At 38.6% G+C, this 21315-nt stretch overlaps 2 protein-coding genes and 1 pseudogene across 2 annotated transcripts in view; 1 reads left to right on the plus strand and 2 right to left on the minus strand.

The window, feature by feature from the left end:
• Positions 1-21315, minus strand: part of LOC133713436 (TMV resistance protein N-like) — a 77731-nt gene that overhangs the window by 27692 nt on the left and 28724 nt on the right. The window lies entirely within an intron of this gene.
• Positions 1-21315, plus strand: part of LOC133713443 (protein PTST, chloroplastic-like) — an 88172-nt pseudogene that overhangs the window by 10849 nt on the left and 56008 nt on the right.
• Positions 1779-19118, minus strand: LOC133716141 (TMV resistance protein N-like). Its single transcript, XM_062142873.1, has 6 exons — positions 18568-19118; positions 17122-18217; positions 16682-16957; positions 15483-16589; positions 3110-3894; positions 1779-2277 (listed from the first exon to the last, which is right to left on the minus strand). Exons 1-5 carry the CDS (start codon positions 18996-18998, stop codon positions 3292-3294), a joined length of 3513 nt encoding a protein of 1170 aa, XP_061998857.1. The 5' UTR covers positions 18999-19118; the 3' UTR covers positions 1779-2277; positions 3110-3291.

Consider the following 21315-nt stretch of genomic DNA (forward strand, 5'->3'; position numbering starts at 1 on the left):
TTGCAGTGATGAACATGATAGTTATAGATCTCTTTAGAGCTGCCGACTTTTTACACTTTTATCTGGATTATAACCCAACAGTCTGTTCTCTTTGTCTGAAACTTTAATATAATTGAGGCCAATCCCATATAATTGAGAAAGATGAAGTGAATGAGTTATTTTTTGAAACATGGCTCCATCAAGTTTATTTTCTTTTGTTGAAATTGCTTCATCATCAATTCTCCTCGCCCTGATTCGTCTTCAAGAAATTTCTTCTCACCTGGATTCCACTCCTCACTCTGATTTCCCTCGAAGGGTATTTCTCACCTAAATCAGCTTTGAGGAGATTTCTCCTCACCCATATTCGCCTTGAGGAGATCTTTCCTCGCACAGATTTGCATTTAGAGAAATTACTTCTCACCCAGAATCGCCTTGAGGGTATTTCTCTTCGCCTAGAATGCCTTAAGGGTATTTCTCCTCACCCAGATCCACCTTGAGAAGATCTCTCCACACACAGAATTGTATTTAGAGAATTACTTCTCAACCAGAATCGCCTTGAGGGGATTTCTCCTACCCAAACTCACCTAGTGGGGATTTTGCTTCACCTAAATCTGCCTTCAGAGGTTTCACTTCGAGGTATTTATCCCAAAGACGTTAATTTGCCTCTTTATCAGGTCATATCTTGACTAGAAACCGTTATTAAAATTTTACACCCTGATATAACCTCCATATTCCATAAGGTATGATTCTCTGTGAATGACTGAGTTTTTTTCTATTATTTATTTTTTTCTATCATATTTTCTAGATATTTCTTCATTTTATCAGGAATATATCTCAAATGTCTAATATATCGGGGATATTTGACAATATCAGAGAAATTTAGCAGAAATGGTAAAAGATAAAATATTTTCCCCCTATGATATATCGGTTCCTCCAAAAAGGGAGGTATCGGAAATACCGCAGATATTTCAATCCTTACCCTGACCACCACGAGTACCATAGTCCAAAATCATAAAATAATTGTTCGAAGTGTGAAAGTGGGTTCCTAAACCAAAGAAAAGAGGTTAAACTTTTATTTCAATGATAATACACAAATAAATTAAGATATTTAATCTTCAGCCAAAAAAATTAGAGCTTTAATCGATGGGGTTAAAGGGTGTAAATAAAAAAAAGAGTTGGGAATTTGGGTGTTCGCAACTCCAACACTCCACATTTTTGTTTCTCTAGGCTGAATACGGTGGCACCACCATGGGTAAGTGGTCGGCCGGTGGTTGCTTGTCGCTTTATTTTACGTGGCTTAAAATAAAAGGTTACGAAAAAAGAAGTAAAAAAATAAGGTTATAGTTTTACGCGGCATCATTTAATTTGCCTCATATATCTTCATTCATTCATTCATACAGTTCTCAAAGAATTGAAAATTGAAAAGTAAAGAAGAGAAGACGCAGCTCATATTTCTTCATTTATTCATTCACACATTTCATGAATAAAATAAAAATTAATTTTTTTATTTATCATATGTAGCATATACTGCTATATATATATATAGCCGGTAACCATAAGGAACTCCCTCTAGGCTAAAGAGGTATCATTTCAACACAGTCTTACAGCCTTGCTTGAAACAGTTTATTGAATCTCTTAATCCATTTGTATTTGTCGTTTTCCTCTGTTTCTATTTCTCATGCTTGGGGTGTGTGTGTTTGGTGGGGTGGTAAGGCTTTGGTCTCATTGATAAGAGGTCAGGAGTTCGAGCCCCATCAAGGGTGGGAATGGGGTGGGGTTTTTTTTATAAAAAAAAAAAAAAACTGAGCATTTCTTTTAACATCAGATTTATTTTGTTTTTCTTTTACAATCTCTCTCGAATACTTCAATATTATGTAGAACATAATTGAAAAAAGAACAAAACAAAACCAAAACGAAAAGCACGTACATCTCTTCAAAATACTACATTACACCCAAGCAGAACTTCATGCAAACTGGTGAGGAAGATGTTAAGCAATACCCGAATTATGTCCAGCCAAAAGATGTCAAAACATATATGCACAGACAGGACCATGTCGCAGGTAACTTCTATAAACTTCTAGCAGTTAATTCCACCTTTAAGCCAACTGTAGTTAAAACCAACATCAAACTATTTCCCCCCTTTTTGATGACTTCAAGTTTCATTAGTGAAAGTGTAAAGAGGAAAGTAAGCTGATCAAGTCCACATGAATTTGCACTACTCGAGGAAAGTTCAAGTAACCTTTGTACACCTGTACTGCCTCGATCCTCGCTATCTATATCAAATGGAATACCTTTAACCTGCAAAGAGCATGAAGAAAAGACTTATACAATCAACCTGGCATGTTAAAGTCCTTATGCCAGAAAGATCACTACAACATAATCCAGATTTACAGACGAAAATTTTTTGTGAGGAAAAATATATGAACCGGCAAAGGGGTGTCCTTTAGAATTTCTCACAGCAGTATCTTCATCATATACACTGAACATCAATTTTGTACTTAGAGCAACAATGCACGAGAGTTAATTAAGAAAGCAAGTACAGAAAAATTCTTTCTATTTTCCCTGAGCCTGCTATTTTAGATCGACCAGAGATTTCATTCAGAAAAATCCAATGCCATTGGTTTTTCATATCCACGCAAAAGGCAGTCGTTGCAATCAATGCATTCTTATGGACTATAGAATCGATGGCTAATGGCAACATAAGATGGCAAAACTCTGTACCAGCAAATTGCAAAAAATGTGTCCAATGGTACAAGGATAGACTTCCAAAGAAAATTTAGTATCCGTACATTTTGTTGGTTTACTGTAATAAAAAGGCGTGCTCATCATTTTCAAGGGGAGCCACATAGTTTCATACAAATTGCTAAGAATGCAATGCACGGTTACTTAAATTTCTCTGTAACAGCACACCATTCTACATGAATACATGGTATAAAAGTTAATATTAATGGTGCAAGCCTACAAACGTACTGATAGCTTATAGACTAACTAGAGAGAGGCAATTCAGTTTATTGTAAAACTACTTCAATAATATCGGTTATGCAAGTAAGATTATAGTGTCATTTGGAAATAATTTGGGGAGTCCACTAATATTAGGCAAAATATCAAAACTAGAGTATTCGAGACTCACCTAACTGTAAAAGATGAAGGCATGAGAGCTCCAGAAAGTAATTTCTGCAGAAATTCAAATGAGAGAAGAGGAGGCATTGGCCATTCATGATCTGCAACTCATTTCGAGCCATGGGATCAGAAAATCCTTAATTGTGGTCTTTCAGAGTGGCCAGTGGTGGATCCCCTATATTTCTGCCAGTCCTACAATTCTTCAAGTGTGCAAGTTCTGCTACCAGTCCCACCGGTTTCCCCTAAAATCAATATATCTTCATAAGGAGACACCCTACTGCTTGATTGACTTGTTGTTTGGTTCAACTCTTGCACATCTTGCTTATATATGAGACGGACTCCACACTCCTTCACCTTCAGACTCGGCCCTCTGGTTTTAAATAAGAACTCAAGCTGACTGCAACAGTTATGCCAACACTCTGTACCAAAGTATTTATCACGAGATACATAGAACATCCACAGGTGATCTGACTTAACCTGGCAAAATTCTTCACTAAAGCAAAATGCAGGCTGTTTGCCATATACTTCCAATTTTCTTCCATCAAGCTTCAAGCAACATACAAGATGATGTGTTGCATTAAAAGTCTTGAATTCATCTCTAGGAAGCTTATCCACCAGATGGTGCTTATGGAGTACAAAAACAGCACACAAAGCAAATCCCATTAGCCGACTGTTATTCCAATGTGCAGGAAGATAAACACTTGAGGAACACCCAACACTCCGATGGCTGAACCACTCAGGAATATTACTTCCAGGAATTACAATTTGACAAGTTTCACTCTTATTAGAGATTCCCTGTGTAAGAAGAGATAGGTAGTTAGTTGATTAATGTCTATATGTATATGAGCAGACACGCACACACACACTTTGAGAGGGAGTACCTGATACAAGAATGTCTTCAGCATTTCAAATGCTATGTTATCGCATCCTTGGTTGCCATTTAGATTGAAGCAATTGATGAAATTGAAATATGATTTGTCTAGTCTGTTCAAATTTGATGCATCAAACAAGTATTTCAGTGAAGTACAACCATCTGCCCTTAAATCAAGTATACTATTTGATGGAAGGTCTGACAACTCTTGCAGTCTCTTGCAATTCTCCAAGTTAAAGTTCTCAAGCTTAGAAAGCAATCCAATGCCTACAGGAAGACGAACAAAATTGTTCCCACTTAGATTCAAGGTCACCAAAGAGGGAAAGTAACCAAATTCGTTGGCAAATGCTCCTTCACCGAGATTGCAATTACTCAGGTTCAGATATGTTAAATTACACAGACCAGATATAGGCAAGCGGAAACTCATTGGCTCTTTTTGCACCAATCCAGAAGGCAAGAACTTATTTAAAGATCGCCAAACTACTTTGCATCCATGAAAGATTGAAAATCTCACATATTTTCTGTGATCATGCGTAGATGATATTTCTATTGCAGACCCACTATTCACATCAGTTTCCTCAAAACAGTCCATCTCCCCCACATTTACCTGATGTTTGCCGAGTTTCAAGCATCCAGAAAGATTAAGATTTTCAACAGACTTCAATTTATTGATGGTGCTTGGAAGACAAACAAGATTTCTGCAGTTGCATAGATTCAATGTCACAAGGCCAGTCAGTCGTTCAATTGAAATAGGCAGTTCCTCAATGGCAGTCTCATCAAGACAAAGCACCAACAAACGTTCCATATTTCCAACAAACTCAGGAATCTTCTTAACTTTTGAGCAGTTAGAAAGAATTAATGTTTCAAGAGATTCCATTTCAATTCTACTTGGCAGACTCTTGAGACTTTTGCAGTCTTTAAGATTCAGGACAATAAGCTTTTTAAGAAATCCAAGGGAATGATGGAATCTTACCAAATGAGAACATCCTTCAAGATCTAAAGTCTCAAGATTCTGAACACCTGCGAGGTCTGGGGTCTCCACAATGTTTTGAGAATGGCAGAGTTTGATGAACTTCAACTTGTCAAAATTCTGCTCATAAAATCGAAACAGTGAGCCACCACACAGAACAGACAATTTGCTTCATATAGATAAACAAGTAGTCTATTAACTAATAGCCATACCTTTGTTCCCTTCCAAAGCTGTTTAATGTTGCTGTGGCACAAGTTAAGTTCAATAAGTTCATCTCCTATAAAAACTTTTGGGAGAGATCTTAAGGGATACCCAGTCCATTCGAGGAGTCTCAAGGAATTAGAAAGACAAGTGAGGCCTTTGGGAAGGTCCACATTACGAATATGGAGAAGACTAAGTTGAGACAACTTTGAAAAGGCTTTTGGCTTCCAATGAGATACTTTTAATTTAGTCAACTCCATTACCATGCCTTGGATTGAATCTGTTCCCTGATAATGAAAAACAAGAATAATAACATAAGTGCAGAACAGAAAGAATACCAAGACCTAAGCAGATTACAAGTAAATCAGCCTTAGTTCTCTTTTTACACAATAATTGAAGTGCAGAACACAAATAATAATATGCTTAGCTTCTTTTTTTCATTATCAAACTCTGACCTTATTTCTCTCCAGCACCTTGTTGATGTCTTTATGAGACCATAATCTACTACGTTTGCCTGGCTCATCAGGAGACTCATCACGAACAATTTCCCAGCCCATTTCTTGTAGCAAATCAAGCATCGACAAATCGTTGTTGGAGATAGTTATGAGAGATCTATCAGCAAGAACATCTAAACCAATGACAGGTTGTAGCTGGCAATAGTCTAGTATTTGTGTCACACGATCCTTATCCTTCCCCTTGTAAAAGCAAGCAATATGTAGGAATATTTCTTTCTCTTTTTTATGCAGGTCATCAAAACTAATCCGAAGCACGTCAATAATGCGTTTATCTGGTGTGCTCCTCAGCCTATCTATTGCACTTGCCCATTTATCAGCCCCTCTACCAGACAGAAAAGAACCTAAAACCACGAGAGCCAACGGAAGCCCCTGAGCATACCCTAAAATATCGTAGCACAGATGCAAATAATCTTCTGGTGGGGGACATTTCTTGAAAGCCTTCAAACTCAAAAGTTGAAGTGCTTCATCACAGTTTAACCCGTTAGCCTTGTATGTAGCATCAACATCATGTGCCTTTAACAACTGAACATCTGTGGTGGTTATGATAATTCTACTCCCTGGACCGAACCAGTTGCGACTTCCAGCCAATTTCTCTAATTGTGTCAACTGATCCACATCATCAATAACAACAAGCACCTTTTTTCTACACAGCCGCCTTTGTATCATAGCAGCTCCTGTGTATTCATCCTCTATATTTTTAACTTCTGCCATCAGGATTCTGGAAAGAAGTTTTTCTTGCAGAGAAACTAGGCCATTGTTTTTAGACAAAATCCTGACAAATTTGATCATGGATAGCTCGAGCAAGTGTTGTCTTACCTATGCCCCGCATGCCATGGATCCCTATAAAACGCACCCCACAAAGCTGCGGACATATGTAATTGCTTAATAAATCATCAATGCGGGAATTCATTCCTATGAAGCCCTTGTCAACACTTGAAGATGTATACACGGACTTCTTTAGTATATGATTAACAATTTCCTCAATTATTATTGTTTCATATCTGAGAAAATTTGATAAAATTGTGGGTTAGAAACTTAGCAATGTAACATAAGCGGCAAAAACAATATTAGCGTTTGACAAGATTAAGTAAATGCAAAATGCTAATCCACAGAGTCTCAAATTTACTGGATGTTCATTACTCTCCATTCGTATCCATCCCTCAATCAGAAAAATCAAAACCAATTTAAATCATAAAGAATAGTTGATTTTAAAAAGAAGAGATTATCCTGCTCTCAAAAGGATGGGATTGAATATCTATATCTACTTTAGCAAGGAAACACATTAAGGTATGAGTAGTACGGAGGAAGGAGACTTACCGAAATTTTTTTAAAACCCAGCCAGAAAGATTGGCCACCTTTGTCAGAGCAGCTCTCCAGGCATATAGTCTGTCCTCATTCTTCCCATAAACTTCTTCATGTTCCCTTACTTCCCATATAGTCAGGTGCTTGGTGTTCCCATTTGATGAGCTCAAAACTTCCCGTTTGGTGCCGCACATCAGAAGGATCCGCGCCGTAGAAGACGGGGAAGACTTGTTGGCCCATCTCTTTCATGCATTGAATAATCTTGACGAGTTCATCCAAGCACCATGACGAATAAGCATATCTCCGTGAGAGAATGACAATACCAGATCTAGAGTCCTCAATTGCAGCTAAAAGTTCAGGGCTAATGGATTTTCTTTTCTCAAGCTCTGCGTCATCCATAAAGGTGAGAATTCCTTTCCCAATTAGTGCAGAATACAGCTGAGTGGTAAAACCCAAGCGGCCAAGCGGGTATCTTCCCCCCTGAAACTTAGAAACACATCGTATTTCCATTGACGACGAGAAGAAGTTGACGCCATCGATCTCCTTCGGAATTGAATCAGACTCGCCCGTTGGTCACGGAAATACTCTGTTTCTAGTCAACAGCCCGACTTCATTCCACCCTCTAGCAGTCGATCTCCTTCGGAATTGAATCAGCTAAAAGGATACTTAATTGGGTTTTTGTCTATTTACCCAATTTCTAGAGATTTTTTTCCCACTTACCCCATTAAGTTTTTTTAATTTCCTCTTACTCAAAACACTCTTAATTGGGTCTTCCCTAATACCCCTAGATTTTTTTTTTTTTTTTTTAATACCATTTTACCCTCACCTTTGTTACTTAGAGAGAGAGATAGTGGAGGAGAGAGAAACCATATGGGACTTCGCCGGAGCCCGGTCACCGGCCGCCGGATTCTGGCTAACTTTCGCTGGATTCCGGCCACCGGTCGCCGGAATCTGGTCACCGGCCGCTGCCCACCGGACTTTTCTGAAAACCTCACCGGAAATGTTTATTGCCCCCAATAGACGTCTATTGCCCCCTAATAGACGTCTATCAGCCGTGTATTGCCCTCCAACAAAACTTCCAGTCGCAGGAATGGGAACCAATCTCTTTAAATTTAGACAAATAAACTTTGATTAAATAAAAAAAATGAGAAGATTACATCAATTCAAAACGTCTATTGTCCCCCAATAGACGCTTTAACAAACGTCTATTGCCCTATTAGAACCTTTTTTTTTTCTTTCATTTTTCTTTCTTCTGAGCCTTCTGCCCCCATTTACCAGGAAAAAACATCTACTGCCCCCCAATAGACATTCAAAACTTTTTTTTTTCCTTTCCTTCTGACCCATTACTTACAAAAAAAAAATGATTTGGGCACCCAACTCTCAACCTTTCTTCGATCGCCGGTTGCAGAGCCTCATTTGCTGTTTTGGTGAGATGCAAAACAGGATTGTCGAGACCGGTGAGATGCAGATCACGACGAAACCGGATTGTCAATCGAAACTGCATCGTCGATCGAAATAGGATTGTTGAGACCGGTGAGATCACGACATTCGTTGGATCGTCGGAATCTGCAAGATAGAGAGAGAGAGAGAGAGGCTTCGTGCTGGAGAGAGAGAGACGACGACGGTGTTCAGATCGACCGGAAGTTTGGCCTTTCCGTCGACGATCTCAGAGACTTCGTCGAGGTATCTCCGAGTCTAAGTGGCGCTGTTTTGAGGCTCTAATCGAGAGTTCGACTCCGGTAGCTCCGACCGGAGCTTCAGGCTTGGACGGCATCACTAGAGTTCGACACCGCGCCAGAGATTAGAGAGAGAGAGAAACCGGATGTGGAAATCGAGGGGATGAGAGAGAGAGTCGTACTGGAGAGTCTGAGTGGCTACAATGTAGTTTGTTAATTATGTCAAGGACAAAAATGTCATTTTGCTTGAAAAAGGGTAAGTGGGAACAAAAATATTTTGCTGGGGTAAGTGAGATAATTTTTCCTTATTTTGGTGCTTTGGGTCAAGGACCCTACTTAATTTCCAGTTTTCCACCCAACATTGTACGTTGAAATGTTGAATATAGTACTCAACTTGGTCTATATGTCTTTTTTGACGATTTTCAATTTGGGTAAATTTTTTTGTTTTTTATGATACTTGAGGTATGACCTATTAAATTTGAAAAAAAAAATTTAATAAAGAAAAAAAATTGCTTGTTATTGCGATAAACAAATAGAACTTTTTCAATTTCTATGATATATAATCAAATGGTATCGAATCAAAGTGCCATTTCTTTCTTAGTTAGTCCTTTTATTCCGGTTTAAATAAGAAAAAGGGAACTCTCGTTTCTTGACACAACCCATTTTTGTGTTGGGAAAAAAATACAAACAGTACTCAACCTATGACCCACTAGTAACTTCAGTACCTAAGTTTTCAAAACTATCACTTTGGTACCTGAAATTCGGAACCCGACCCAACTTTAGTACCTGAAACACTGTTGGCTGTTACGGTGTTAGCCACTTGGCAAACTTTGAAGGGTATTATGGTCCATTCACTGTTCATCTTATTCTTCCTCACACTCTCTGTCTTCTTGTTTCTCCCAACTTCGTTTGTGTGGCTGCGGAGGGTTTTGATGAGGTCGCCGGTTTCGAAGTCCAAGAGGTGGAGGGTTTTGTCGTCGGAGACGGAGACCATGAACTGGGAGTCGGCGGAGAAGGCAAAACACGAGAGAGAGAGAGAGCTGGGAGCTCTGACCCAGGCACCACCGCGACCTGAGAAGGAAACCCGACCAGGGGGACGCCTTCCGGCCACCCCACGACGGCGCGCGGCCACCAGCAGCTTCATCTCGGTGTCGTCTACGTCCCTGTGGTCCCAGATTATACATGCAGCGACTGGGAACGGAGAATCGAAGATCCAAAGCTTGAAGAACCTCCGGCGAGTTTCACAAATTCTGTCGACTCCGGCCACCGTTTGGGGTGTATTTGGTATGGAAATTCATCCCCTCGTCATGCTCTACATGTTTATGTAATTAGTTTTCAATTGGATCATGTTTTGACAACTTCATTTCTGGGTTCATCTCGGTTCTGCCGTGTTCTTACGCCGGCGACTTTCTCGGCATTTCTGGGCTCCGTTTCTTGCTCGGATACAATCAAAGATCAACCCTGGAGAAGCTTGTTGAGCGGCTAGCATGGAAGTCAACAGTTCACCACCATTCCAGTTTCGGCAGTGAGCTCGGGAAGCTGAGTTTGGGTGATTGAAGTTGATTTTCGATTTTCCAAGGTATAACCCCGACCTTGAATCAAAGTTTGGTACTTGGTGACAATCGGATGTTAGTCCCTGAAAGTTGAAGATTTGGGTTGGCTGTGCGGTATGGGTTGCATGATCAAAATGAGTGTGTGTTGATGAATTTGCTACTGGTATCAAAATTTTGGATTGGGGTTGATTGCTTTGTTGTATGCTTACTGTGAAATGGTTGACATGTGATGTATGGGTTAATTGAATTATGTTGTTAGGTCGGAACGCCGGATTTTGGTGTCGTTGGAAAGGATTGTGGAGAATTGGGTCGTGCAGCGCGATTTCACGACAGGCCTGGAATTCGAAGACGACACTCAAATACCCAGAACACCGGACATGTAGGACGCCATCGATATTACCATCACCATTGACGGCAATAGAGATGCAGCACACCAATCAATCCAAACAAGAAAAAATCCAAAGAACAAAAAGAAAAAACCTCAGAGATCGTTACTGGGATCTGTTATTCTTAAAGCATTGGCGAAACCCAGATGGGAAACGAAGCAATCTGCTATGCAGAATTGTGGGCCGGCCCTCCATGGATCTGAGGATCGAGGCTCATTGGAAAAAGGCGAGAGCTTTGGGGGAAAATTTGGGACGGAGAAAACGAGAAAAGTATGAGTCTTTGGGGAAAGTAACGGCGAAGGAGAAATGGGTCGGTGTTGAAATTGAGCGAGGCTGCGTCGTTGGGTCAGAGCGGATGACCGACGAGAATGTGCCTCTTCTGCAAAATAAAGAGAGGAAGAAGAAGACGAACAGTGAAGGGACCATAATACCCTTCAAAGTTTGCCAGGTGGCTAACACCGTAACGGCCAACAGTGTTTTAGGTACTAAAGTTGGGTCGGACTAGATAACCTGGGTACCAAAGTGATAGTTTTGAAAACTTAGGTACTGAAGTTACTAGTGGGCCATAGGTTGGGTACTGTTTGTATTTTTTTCCCTTTTGTGTTATGGCTTAAGTTCGAGACAAAACCTCGGGCAAAAAAGCACTTGTTATTTAGTTATTAAAGTGAAATGAATCCCCTTTTCCTAATCTCATTAGGTCCTCTGATACAAAAGGTAAACGCTCTAGTTTTCATGATTCTTTTCTGATCTTTTGTTTTAGTTTTGATTAGGGTCGACAAAAGGTCCATTTATATACAATAATCGGATTGTAGCGGGTATAGTTTAGTGGTAAAAGTGTGATTCGTTCTATAACCCCTTATATAGTTAAAGGGTCTTTCGGTTTGATTAATATTCATTCCGAACTAAAACTTTAGTTCTTAAAAGGATTGAATCCTTTACCTCTCAATGAAAAATTCGAGGAAGAATATACATTCTCGTGATTTGTATCCAAGAATCAATTTAAAATTGAAAAATTGGATTATGAGATTACGAAACATAATTTATTTAATTTGATACCTAACTTTTAAAAGAGGATAATTTCATACTTGAACTTAGGCTCATAAGGATAAAATTCAAAATTCAAATCTATTTATAAAAATAAAATAAGACCATGAATTTTGGGTCTTCATCATTTTTTAGGTCTTGTAGGAGCAAGTGAACATGAATTAATGTTTTTGAATTATGATGAAGATGACGTAATTGAATTTTATGTTTAAAAAGTTTGCTCGTCGTGATTTTCTACCAGCACTTATGACAGACCATGTTTCATGGAAGTCATATAAGCATCTTATGACTGACCATGTTTCATGGAAGTCATATAAGCATCAAGAGTTAACTAGACTAAACAACCAATCATCAAAAAAAAAACTAGACTAAACGACCAAGGAAAGCTTCCAAGCAATGCTGTGATTGCTGTCTGTATCTATTTTTGGACCCTTGACTTTTGAATCTATTTAAAATTAATTTCCTCTTCCAATCTATGTAGATAAGAATAGAAATGAGTAAAATCACATGTCTATTCACTTAGAATTCAACCAAGTACTGGGCCAGCCATATTTCATATTGGTGTTAGAGTATCACCCTTGTATTCAGTGACCCTCAAAGAATCAAAGAGAACACATCCATAAGATGCATGCATGAGCAGGTTTTCAGGACTTAATGATATGTAAAAGTTCAGACAGATTCCCCATCAGTTGATGCATTTACTTGCGCCTTCAAGAACACAACAGTCTACAAAACAGGTAGCTACGACAACCCTCCATGATGTCAAGCGAAGCAACAGTTTGGCATGCTTTCTGAGTTTCTGAACTGGACCATCCGTCCATTGATTCAGTATAGCTTCAGAAACAGGAGTAATAAGATGCTACAGAATGGCCGCATCAAGGAGTCCAACCAAATTGAATTGAGCATTGTTGCAGCAGAACTAACATCTTTCATTGCGATAAATATGAAACCTGATGAAGGTATGTCTACAGCATTGCAAATGATTGTTTTTTTTTTTTTTGAAAGGAATGACTGTTTAATTTAAAGCAATTGGTGAAATTGAAATATGATTTCACCAAACTGCCGAAATTACATACATTAAGTTTCCAGTGAAGAACAATCATCCGCCCTTACACGGATAAATTTTCAAGTCCCCTGCAATTCTCCAACTTAATATTTTCAAGCTTCACTAGTGATCTAATGGTTGCACAAAGACTGATAAAAAAATTTCCACTCAGATTTAATGACACCAAAGAGGGTAAGAAGCTAATCTCATTGGGAAATGATCTTTCAACAAGCTTTCAGTTGCTTAGGTTCAGAGAGGTTAAATTACAGAGACCAGATAAAGGCAAGCAGAACTCCTGGTACTAATCCAGAAGGCAAACATGACAGATTCAATCTTTCATATCTTTGGAAAGGTCACTGAAGGATGGCAGTTCTGCTACAGAAGTTATACTAGCATCGTTTCCCTCTGAACAAATACTTTTGATTACATTGGTTCCATCCCCGAAAACAACAAACCGGGAAAAATAACATACTGAGTTATATATCAATCGCACTGTTGAAAAGTCCCATTGAATCAAGGCAAAGACAAGTCTAATTCAACAACAGCGACACTTGATTTGTTTCTTAATCAGTTCATAATCACCAAGAATTATTATTGCTGAGTATGTTTTTCAATATAAATGGATCAAAAAACAGAATAGTGTAATGTATGCAAGTCCACAATCAAAGCCAGGAAGACAAGTTTGTCAAACCATAGCTCCATTTCGAAATTTTGTCCCCATTATTCAAATTGAATCCTTCATGCTCAGTAAACTCCTGCAAAATTGCCCTATTTCTTGTGGCTTATAAAGTTCTTCCAAATGAAAGATGGCTGCAGCTGATAAAAGACTGGAAGGACCACTTGCCCCATGTCTTGTCTGCATTGCATAATTGTCAAAAGCTCATCCACGGACCATGATGAAGAAGCATATTTTGAAAAAAAGAATAACAAGGGCAACTTTTGAATCCTCTATAGCATTTAGAAGTTCTGGAGAAATGGACTTTCCATTCTGAAGCCTCTTGTCATCCATAAAAGTGACAATTAATTTCCATTCTGATCTAACGCAGCATAGAGATCGCTCACAAAGTTGTTCAGGTGTCTTCCCCTCTAAAACATAGAATTACTTCATATTTGCATGGATGACAATGAGAAGATGATGATGATGATGATGGCACTGTTGAATCCAGTACCGTCCAGCAGCCACAATGCATGTAATGCCGCCCACATAGCTCAGCGGCCTGTCGGGAATGTGACTGCTATAACTGCTTATCAGGCAAAGCTTTGTTTCCACAGTCTTGGATCGTCCGTCCTTCCCTCCCATGTCTTCCAAATATTTGAAATACAAATATGAATGTGCTGCTCTGCTTTTGGATGTGTACATTAGCAGACCCTCTGAATTTCATTTTAGTTTTGCTCCTTCACTCCACTCACTACTCCTTTTGCTTTTACTCAACAGTAAATAACAGTATACATAGTAAACAATCTATGCTTTAGATTTGAGTTTGTTAAAATATCAATTAATTGAAGTCCAGTTAATACTTACGTTATATAAGAGGAGGGTTTCAAGAATTGAATCTGCATCATCAAGTCCTTGATATTCCATCAAACCAGTGTGTTAAGAATGCAATGCAATGCAAATTGCTAAGAATGCAATGCAAGGTTACTTAAAATTCTCTGTAACAGCACACCATTCTACATGAGTACACGGTATAAAAGTATAATAGTAATGATGCAAGCCTGCAAGTGTACTGATAGCTAATAGACTATAATCAATATGAGAAGCTTTATATGCTTTTCCTATCAAACTAACTACAGAGAGGCAATTCAGTTTATTGTAAAACTACTTCAATAATATCGGTTATGCAAGTAAGATTATACTGTCATTTGGAAATAACTTGGGGAGTCCACTAATAACTAGGCAAAATATCAAAACTAGAGTGATCAAGACTCACCTAACTGTAAAAGATGAAGGCAAGAGAGCTCCGGAAAGTAATTACTGCAGAAATTCAAATGACAGAAGTGAAGGCATTGTCCATTCATGATCTGCAACTCATTTCCAGCCATGGGATCAGAAAGTCCTTAATTGTGGTCTTTCAAAGTGGCCAGTGGTGGATCCCCTATATTTCTGCCAGTCCTACAATTCTTCAAGCGTGCAAGTTCTGCTACCAGTGCTACCGGTTTCCCCTGTAACTGGATTGTCGAAACCAATCATATATTCTCATAAGAGACATCCTACTGCTTGATTGAGTGGTTGTTTGGTTCAACTCTTGCCCATGTTGCTCATATATCAGACAGACTCCACACTGTTTCACCTTCAGACCTGGCCCTCTGGTTTCAAATAAGAACTCAAGATGATTCAAACCTCTAAGCCACCTCTCTATACCAAAGTATTTATCACAAGATACATAGAATAGCCACAGGTGATCTGACTCAACCTGGCAAAATTCTTCACTAAAGCGAAATGCAGGCTGTCTGCCATACACTTCCAATTCTCTTCCATCGAGCTTCAGGCAACATACAAGATGATGTGTTGCATTAAAAGTCTTGAATTCATCTATATAAAGCTCGTCCACTGGATGGTGCTCATGGAGTACAAAAACAGCACACAAAGCAAATCCCATAACCCGACTGTTATTCAAATGTGCAGGTAGAGATACACTTACAGAACACCCAACACTCCGATGGCTGAACCACTCAGGAATATTACTTCCAGGAATTACAATTTGAAAAGTTTCCCTCTTATCAGTGATTTCCTGTGCAAAAAGAGATAGTTTGTTAGTTGATTAATGTCTATAAGTATATGAGCAGAAACGCGCACACACACACGTTGAGAGGGAGTACCTGATACATGAATGTCTTCAGCATTTCAAATTCTATGTTATTGCATCCTTGATTGCCATTTAGATTGAAGCAATTGATGAAATTAAAATATGATTTGTTTAATGTGTTCAAATTTGATGCATCAAACAAGTATTTCAGTGAAGTACAACCATCTGCCCTTAAATCTAGTCCACTATTTGATGGAAGGTCTGACAACTCTTGAAGTCTCTTGCAATTCTCCAAGTTAAAGTTCTCAAGCTTAGAAAGCAATCCAATGCCTGAAGGAAGGAGAACAAAATTGTTTCCACTTAGATTCAAGGTCACCAAAGAGGGAAAGTAACCAAATTCGTTGGCAAATGCTCCTTCACCAAGATTGCAATTACTCAGGTTCAGATATGTTAAATTACACAGACCAGATATAGGCAGGCGGAAACTCATTGGCTCTGAATTCACTTTTTGCACCAATCCAGAAGGCAAGAACTCATTTAAAGATCCCCAAACTACTTCGCATCCATGAAAGTTTGAACCTCTCTCATATTTTATGAGATCATGGGTAGATGACATTTCTATTGCAGACCCACTATTCACATTAGTTTCCTCAAAACAGTCCATCTTCCCAACATTTACCTGATGTTTCCCGAGTTTCAAGCATCCAGAAAGATTAAACTTTTCAACAGACTTCAACTTATTGATGGTGCTTGGAAGACAAACAAGATTTCTGCAGTTGCTTAGATTCAATGTCACAAGGCCAGTCAGCCGTTCAATTGAAACAGGCAGTTCCTCAATGGCAGTCTCATCAAGACAAAGCACCAACAAACGTTCCATATTTCCAACAAACTCGGGAATCTTCTTAACTTTTGAGCAGTTAGAAAGAATTAATGTTTCAAGAGATTCCATTTCAATTCTACTTGGCAGACTCTCAAGACTTAATTCTACTTGGCAGACTCTCAAGACTTTAAGATTCAGGACAATAAGCTTTTTGAGAAATGCAAGGGATTGATGGATTCTTACCAAGTTCTCACATCCTTCAAGATCTAAAGTCTCAAGATTCTGAACGCCTGCGAGGTCTGGGGTCTCCACAATGCCTTGAGAATGGCAAAGTTTGATGAACTTCAACTTGTCAAAATTCTGCTCATAAAATCGAAATAGTGAGCCACCAAACAGAACAGACAATTTGCTTCATAGAGATAAACAAGTAGACTATTAACTAATAGCCATACCTTTGTTCCCTTCCAAAGCTGTTCAATGTTGCTGTGGCACAAGTTAAGTTCAATAAGTTCATCTGCTTCAAAATTTTGTGGGAGAGACCTTAAGGGATACCCAGTCCATTCGAGGAGTCTCAAGGAATTAGAAAGACAAGTGAGGCCTTCCGGAAGGTCCACATTACGAATATGAAGAAGACTAAGTTGAGACAAATTTGAAAAGGCTTCTGGCTTCCAATGAGCCACTTGTAATTTAGTCAACTCCATTATCATGCCTTGGATTAAATCTGTTCCCTGATAATGAAAAACAAGAATAATAACTTAAGTGCGGAACACAAAGAATACCAGGACCTAAGCAGATTACAAGTAAATCTGCCTTATTTTTTTTCTACACAATAATTGAAGTGCGGAACACAAATAATAATATGCTTATCTTTCTTTCATTATCAGACTCTTACCTTATTTCTCTTGAGCACATTGTTGATGTCTTCATGAGACCATAATCTACTACGCTTGCCTGGCTCTTTAGGAGACTGTTCACGAACAATTTCGCAGCCCATTTCTTGTAGCAAATCATGCATCGACAGTTCATTGTTGGAGATAGTTATGAGAGATCTATCAGCAAGAACACTTAAACCAATGACAGGGTTTAGCTGGCAATAGTCTAGTATTTGTGTCACACGATCCTTATCCTTCCCCTTGTAAAAGCAAGCGATATGTAGGAATATTTCTTTGTCTTTTTCATCCAGTCCATCAAAACTAATCCGAAGCACCTCAATAATTCGTCTATGTGGTGTGTTCTTTAGCCTATCTATTGCACTTGCCCATTCATCAGTGCTTCTACCAAATAGAAAAGAACCTAAAACCACGAGAGCCAACGGAAGCCCCTGAGCATACCCTAAAATATGGTAGCTAAGATGCAAATAATGTTCTGGTGGGGGACATTTCTTAAAAGCCTTCAAACTCAAAAGTTGAAGTGCTTCACCACAGTTTAAGCCTTTAGCCTTGTACGTAGCATCAACATCATGTGCCTTTAACAACTGAATATCTGTGGTGGTTATGATAATTCTACTCCCTGTACCAAACCAGTTGCGACTTCCAGCCAATTTCTCTAATTGTGTCAACTGATCCACATCATCAATAACAACAAGCACCTTTATTCTACACAACCGCCTTTCTATCATAGCAACTCCTGTATATTCATCATCTATATTTTTAATTTTTGTCATCAGGATTCTGGAAAGAAGTTTTTCTTGTAGAGAAACTAGGCCATTGTTTCTAGACATTTCTCTAACATTGGAAAGAAAGCAGCTCCGGTCAAAATCCAGACAAATTTCATCATGGATAGCTCGAGCAAGTGTTGTCTTACCTATGCCCCGCATGCCATGGATCCCTATAAAACGCACCCCACCAAGGTGCGGACATATGTAATTGCGTAATAAATCATCAATGCAGGAATCCATTCCTATGAAGCCCTTGTCAACACTTGAAGATGTATACACGGACTTCTTTAGTATATGATTAACAATTTCCTCAATTAGTGATGGTTCATATCTGAGAAAATTTAGATAAAATTAGAAACTTAGCAATGTAACATAAGCGGCAAAAATAATAATAGCATTTGGCAAGATTAAGTAGCATCTAATCCAGTCTCTCAAATTTACTGGATATTCATTACTCTCCATTCGTATCCATCTCTCAATCAGAAAAATGCCAATTTAAATCATAAAGAATGGTTCAATTTAAAAAGAAGAGATTATCCTGCTCTCAAAAGGATGGGATTGAATATCTATATCTACTTTAGCAAGGAAACATATTAAGGTATGAGTAGTATGGAGGAAGGAGACTTACAGATTATTCTTTAAATCCCAGCCAGAAAGATCGGCCACCTCAGTCAAAGCAGCTCTCCGCGCATATAGTCTGTAACTTCTTCATGTTCCCTTACTTCTACTTGGGGTTCCCCTACTTTGAGCTCAAACCTTCCCCTTTGGTGCCGCACTTCAGAAGGATTCACGCCGTAGAAGACGGGGAGGACTTGTTGGCCCATCTCTTTCATGCATTGAATAATCTTGACGAGTTCATCCAAGCACCATGACGAACGAGCATAGTTCTGTGAGAGAATGACGATCGCACATCTAGAGTCCTCAATTGCAGCTAAAAGTTCAGGCCTAATGGATTTTCCTTTCTCAAGCTCTGCGTCATCCATAAAGGTCAGAATTCCTTTCTGATTTAGTGTAGCATACAGATTACCGGTAAAACCCATGCGGGTATCTTCCCCCCTGAAACTTAGAAACACATCGTATTTCCATTGACGACGAGAAGAGATTGACGCCATCGTATTTCCTTACTAGCCCTAACTTCTGGAATCAGAGAGAGAGTACAAAGGAATTCCAGATAGCATTTCTTTCATAACAATCTCCTTCGGAATTGAATCAGAGTAGAATAGCTGCCTGTTGTTGACGGAAAGACATTCTACTTTGAATATAATATTCAACTTTGGTCTATTCCTTTTTCACAATTTTCAACTTTCCATGTCATTTGGTCCCAGCTCATTTGCGTTTTTACGTGTCATGGATGGGTTGGCCATTAAGCAGTATCATGAGTGGGTTTATTGTTCTGATTTCTGAAACCTTGTCGTCGTCCATGGTTGTTGCATCGGATCTTTCAAATACAATCATGTACCAGATAGTGCCCCTCGCGCGAGATCAACAAAAATGATTTTATCTGTATATCTATTTAAAACAGTCTGCAGGTGATATTCCAACTTTGGGATATCCTCTAGAGGCAATACATCTCAAACCTTTTAACATTTGAATGTATCTCATTTTCTTTTCCATAGTCTGTTGTGCAAACAATGAGATTTAACCTAAAATTTCTTCAAGATTTGTCAAGAGCTACTACAACTTCTCTCTACACTGCGCTACTTGGGTCTTTAGCCACATGAAAGCTTCAGTAGAAGATCTAGTGCTGAGTGTTGAGTGCTGACTAGGCCTCATCAACGGGAGCGGGCTTGGGCCGGGCCGGGCCTTACTCCATTTTTAAATAGTATCGGGCCGGGCCGGGCCGGGCTTTATTGTAAATTGAAGGATCCAAGCCCATTCATTTAATGTGGGCCTCGCGGGCTTTTTCGGGCCGGGCCGGGCTAAGCCTTGCGGGCTTTTTTGGGGCGGGCCTTGCGGGCTTTATTTACAAATAAATCTTTAAAGATAATATTTTTATAAACTTATATTTATATATCATACACTCCAAAGAGCAACCTCTATCAACTGGGAAAACCGACCGTTGGATGAGATTATTATAATAAATTATGAGCGTGGTAAAAAATTTAGCCAATTTCACCATATTTTAGAATCCGATCGAATTAGTCAACCGTCGTCACTTGTATGTTTTCTTGGTTGACCGATGACATGACGACCGCGAAACGTGCTTATTTTTTCACATAACGTCTGTAAATATTCCATCGATGGATGTGCGTAGACATAAGATAAAAATTTCAATTTTAATTACAAAGAAGTTTGCCTATATCAATTTGCCTCCAAAAGTTGTATGACTTGTATATTGCATTTAAATTGTTGAGGTTCATTCTAAACCAACCATGAAGTGGAAAATGAATTTAGAGAAATCAACCCCTCGATTGAGAGATTGTAATGTTTTATGGTGATTGTAAAAAATTCAGCTAATTTGATTCTCGTTTCGAATTCGATCAACTAGGTCAAATTTAGTTACTCTTATAAACCTTATATTTATATATCATACACTCCAAAGAGCAACCTCTATAAATTCAAATAAAATGAAAAAACCGACCGGTGGATGTGATTATTACAATAAATTATGAGTGTGGTAAAAAATTTAGCCAATTTCACCATATTTTCGAATCCGATCGAATTGGTCAACCGTTGTCTCTTATATGTCTTCTTGGTTGACCGATGACATGACGACCGCGAAACGTGCTTATTTTTTCACATCACTTATATAAATATTCAGTCAATGGATGTGCATGGACATAAGATAAAAATTTCAATTTTAATTACAAATACGTTGGCCTATACCAATTTGCCTCCTAAAGTTGTATGACTTATACATTGCAATTAAATTGTTGAGGTCCATTCTAAAGCAACCATAAAGTGGAAGATAAATTTGGAGAAACCAACCGCTCGATGGAGAGATTGTAATGTTTTATGGTGGTTGTAAAAAATCCAGTCAATTTAGTTCTCGTTTCGAATTCGATCAACTAGGTCAAACTTAGTTATTCTTATAAACCTATATTTATATATCATACACTCCAAAGAGCAACCTCTATAAATTCAAATAAAATGAAAAAACTGACCGTTGGATGTGATTATTACAATAAATTACGAGTGTGGTAAAAAAATTACCAATTTCACCATATTTTCCGAATCCGATCGAATTGGCCAACCGTTGTCACTTGTTTTTTAGAATATATATGCACATATTCTATATAGAAGTATGAGAACTTACACACACACACACACACACACATATATATATATATATATGAACACACACACACACACACACATATCTATATCTATATATATATAAACACACACACACACACATATATATAAACATACACACATGTGTGTGTGTGTGTATATATATATATAAACACACACACACATGTGTATATA

This window comes from Rosa rugosa, chromosome 6 (genome assembly GCF_958449725.1).
Source record: "Rosa rugosa chromosome 6, drRosRugo1.1, whole genome shotgun sequence".
Lineage (NCBI taxonomy): Eukaryota > Viridiplantae > Streptophyta > Magnoliopsida > Rosales > Rosaceae > Rosa > Rosa rugosa.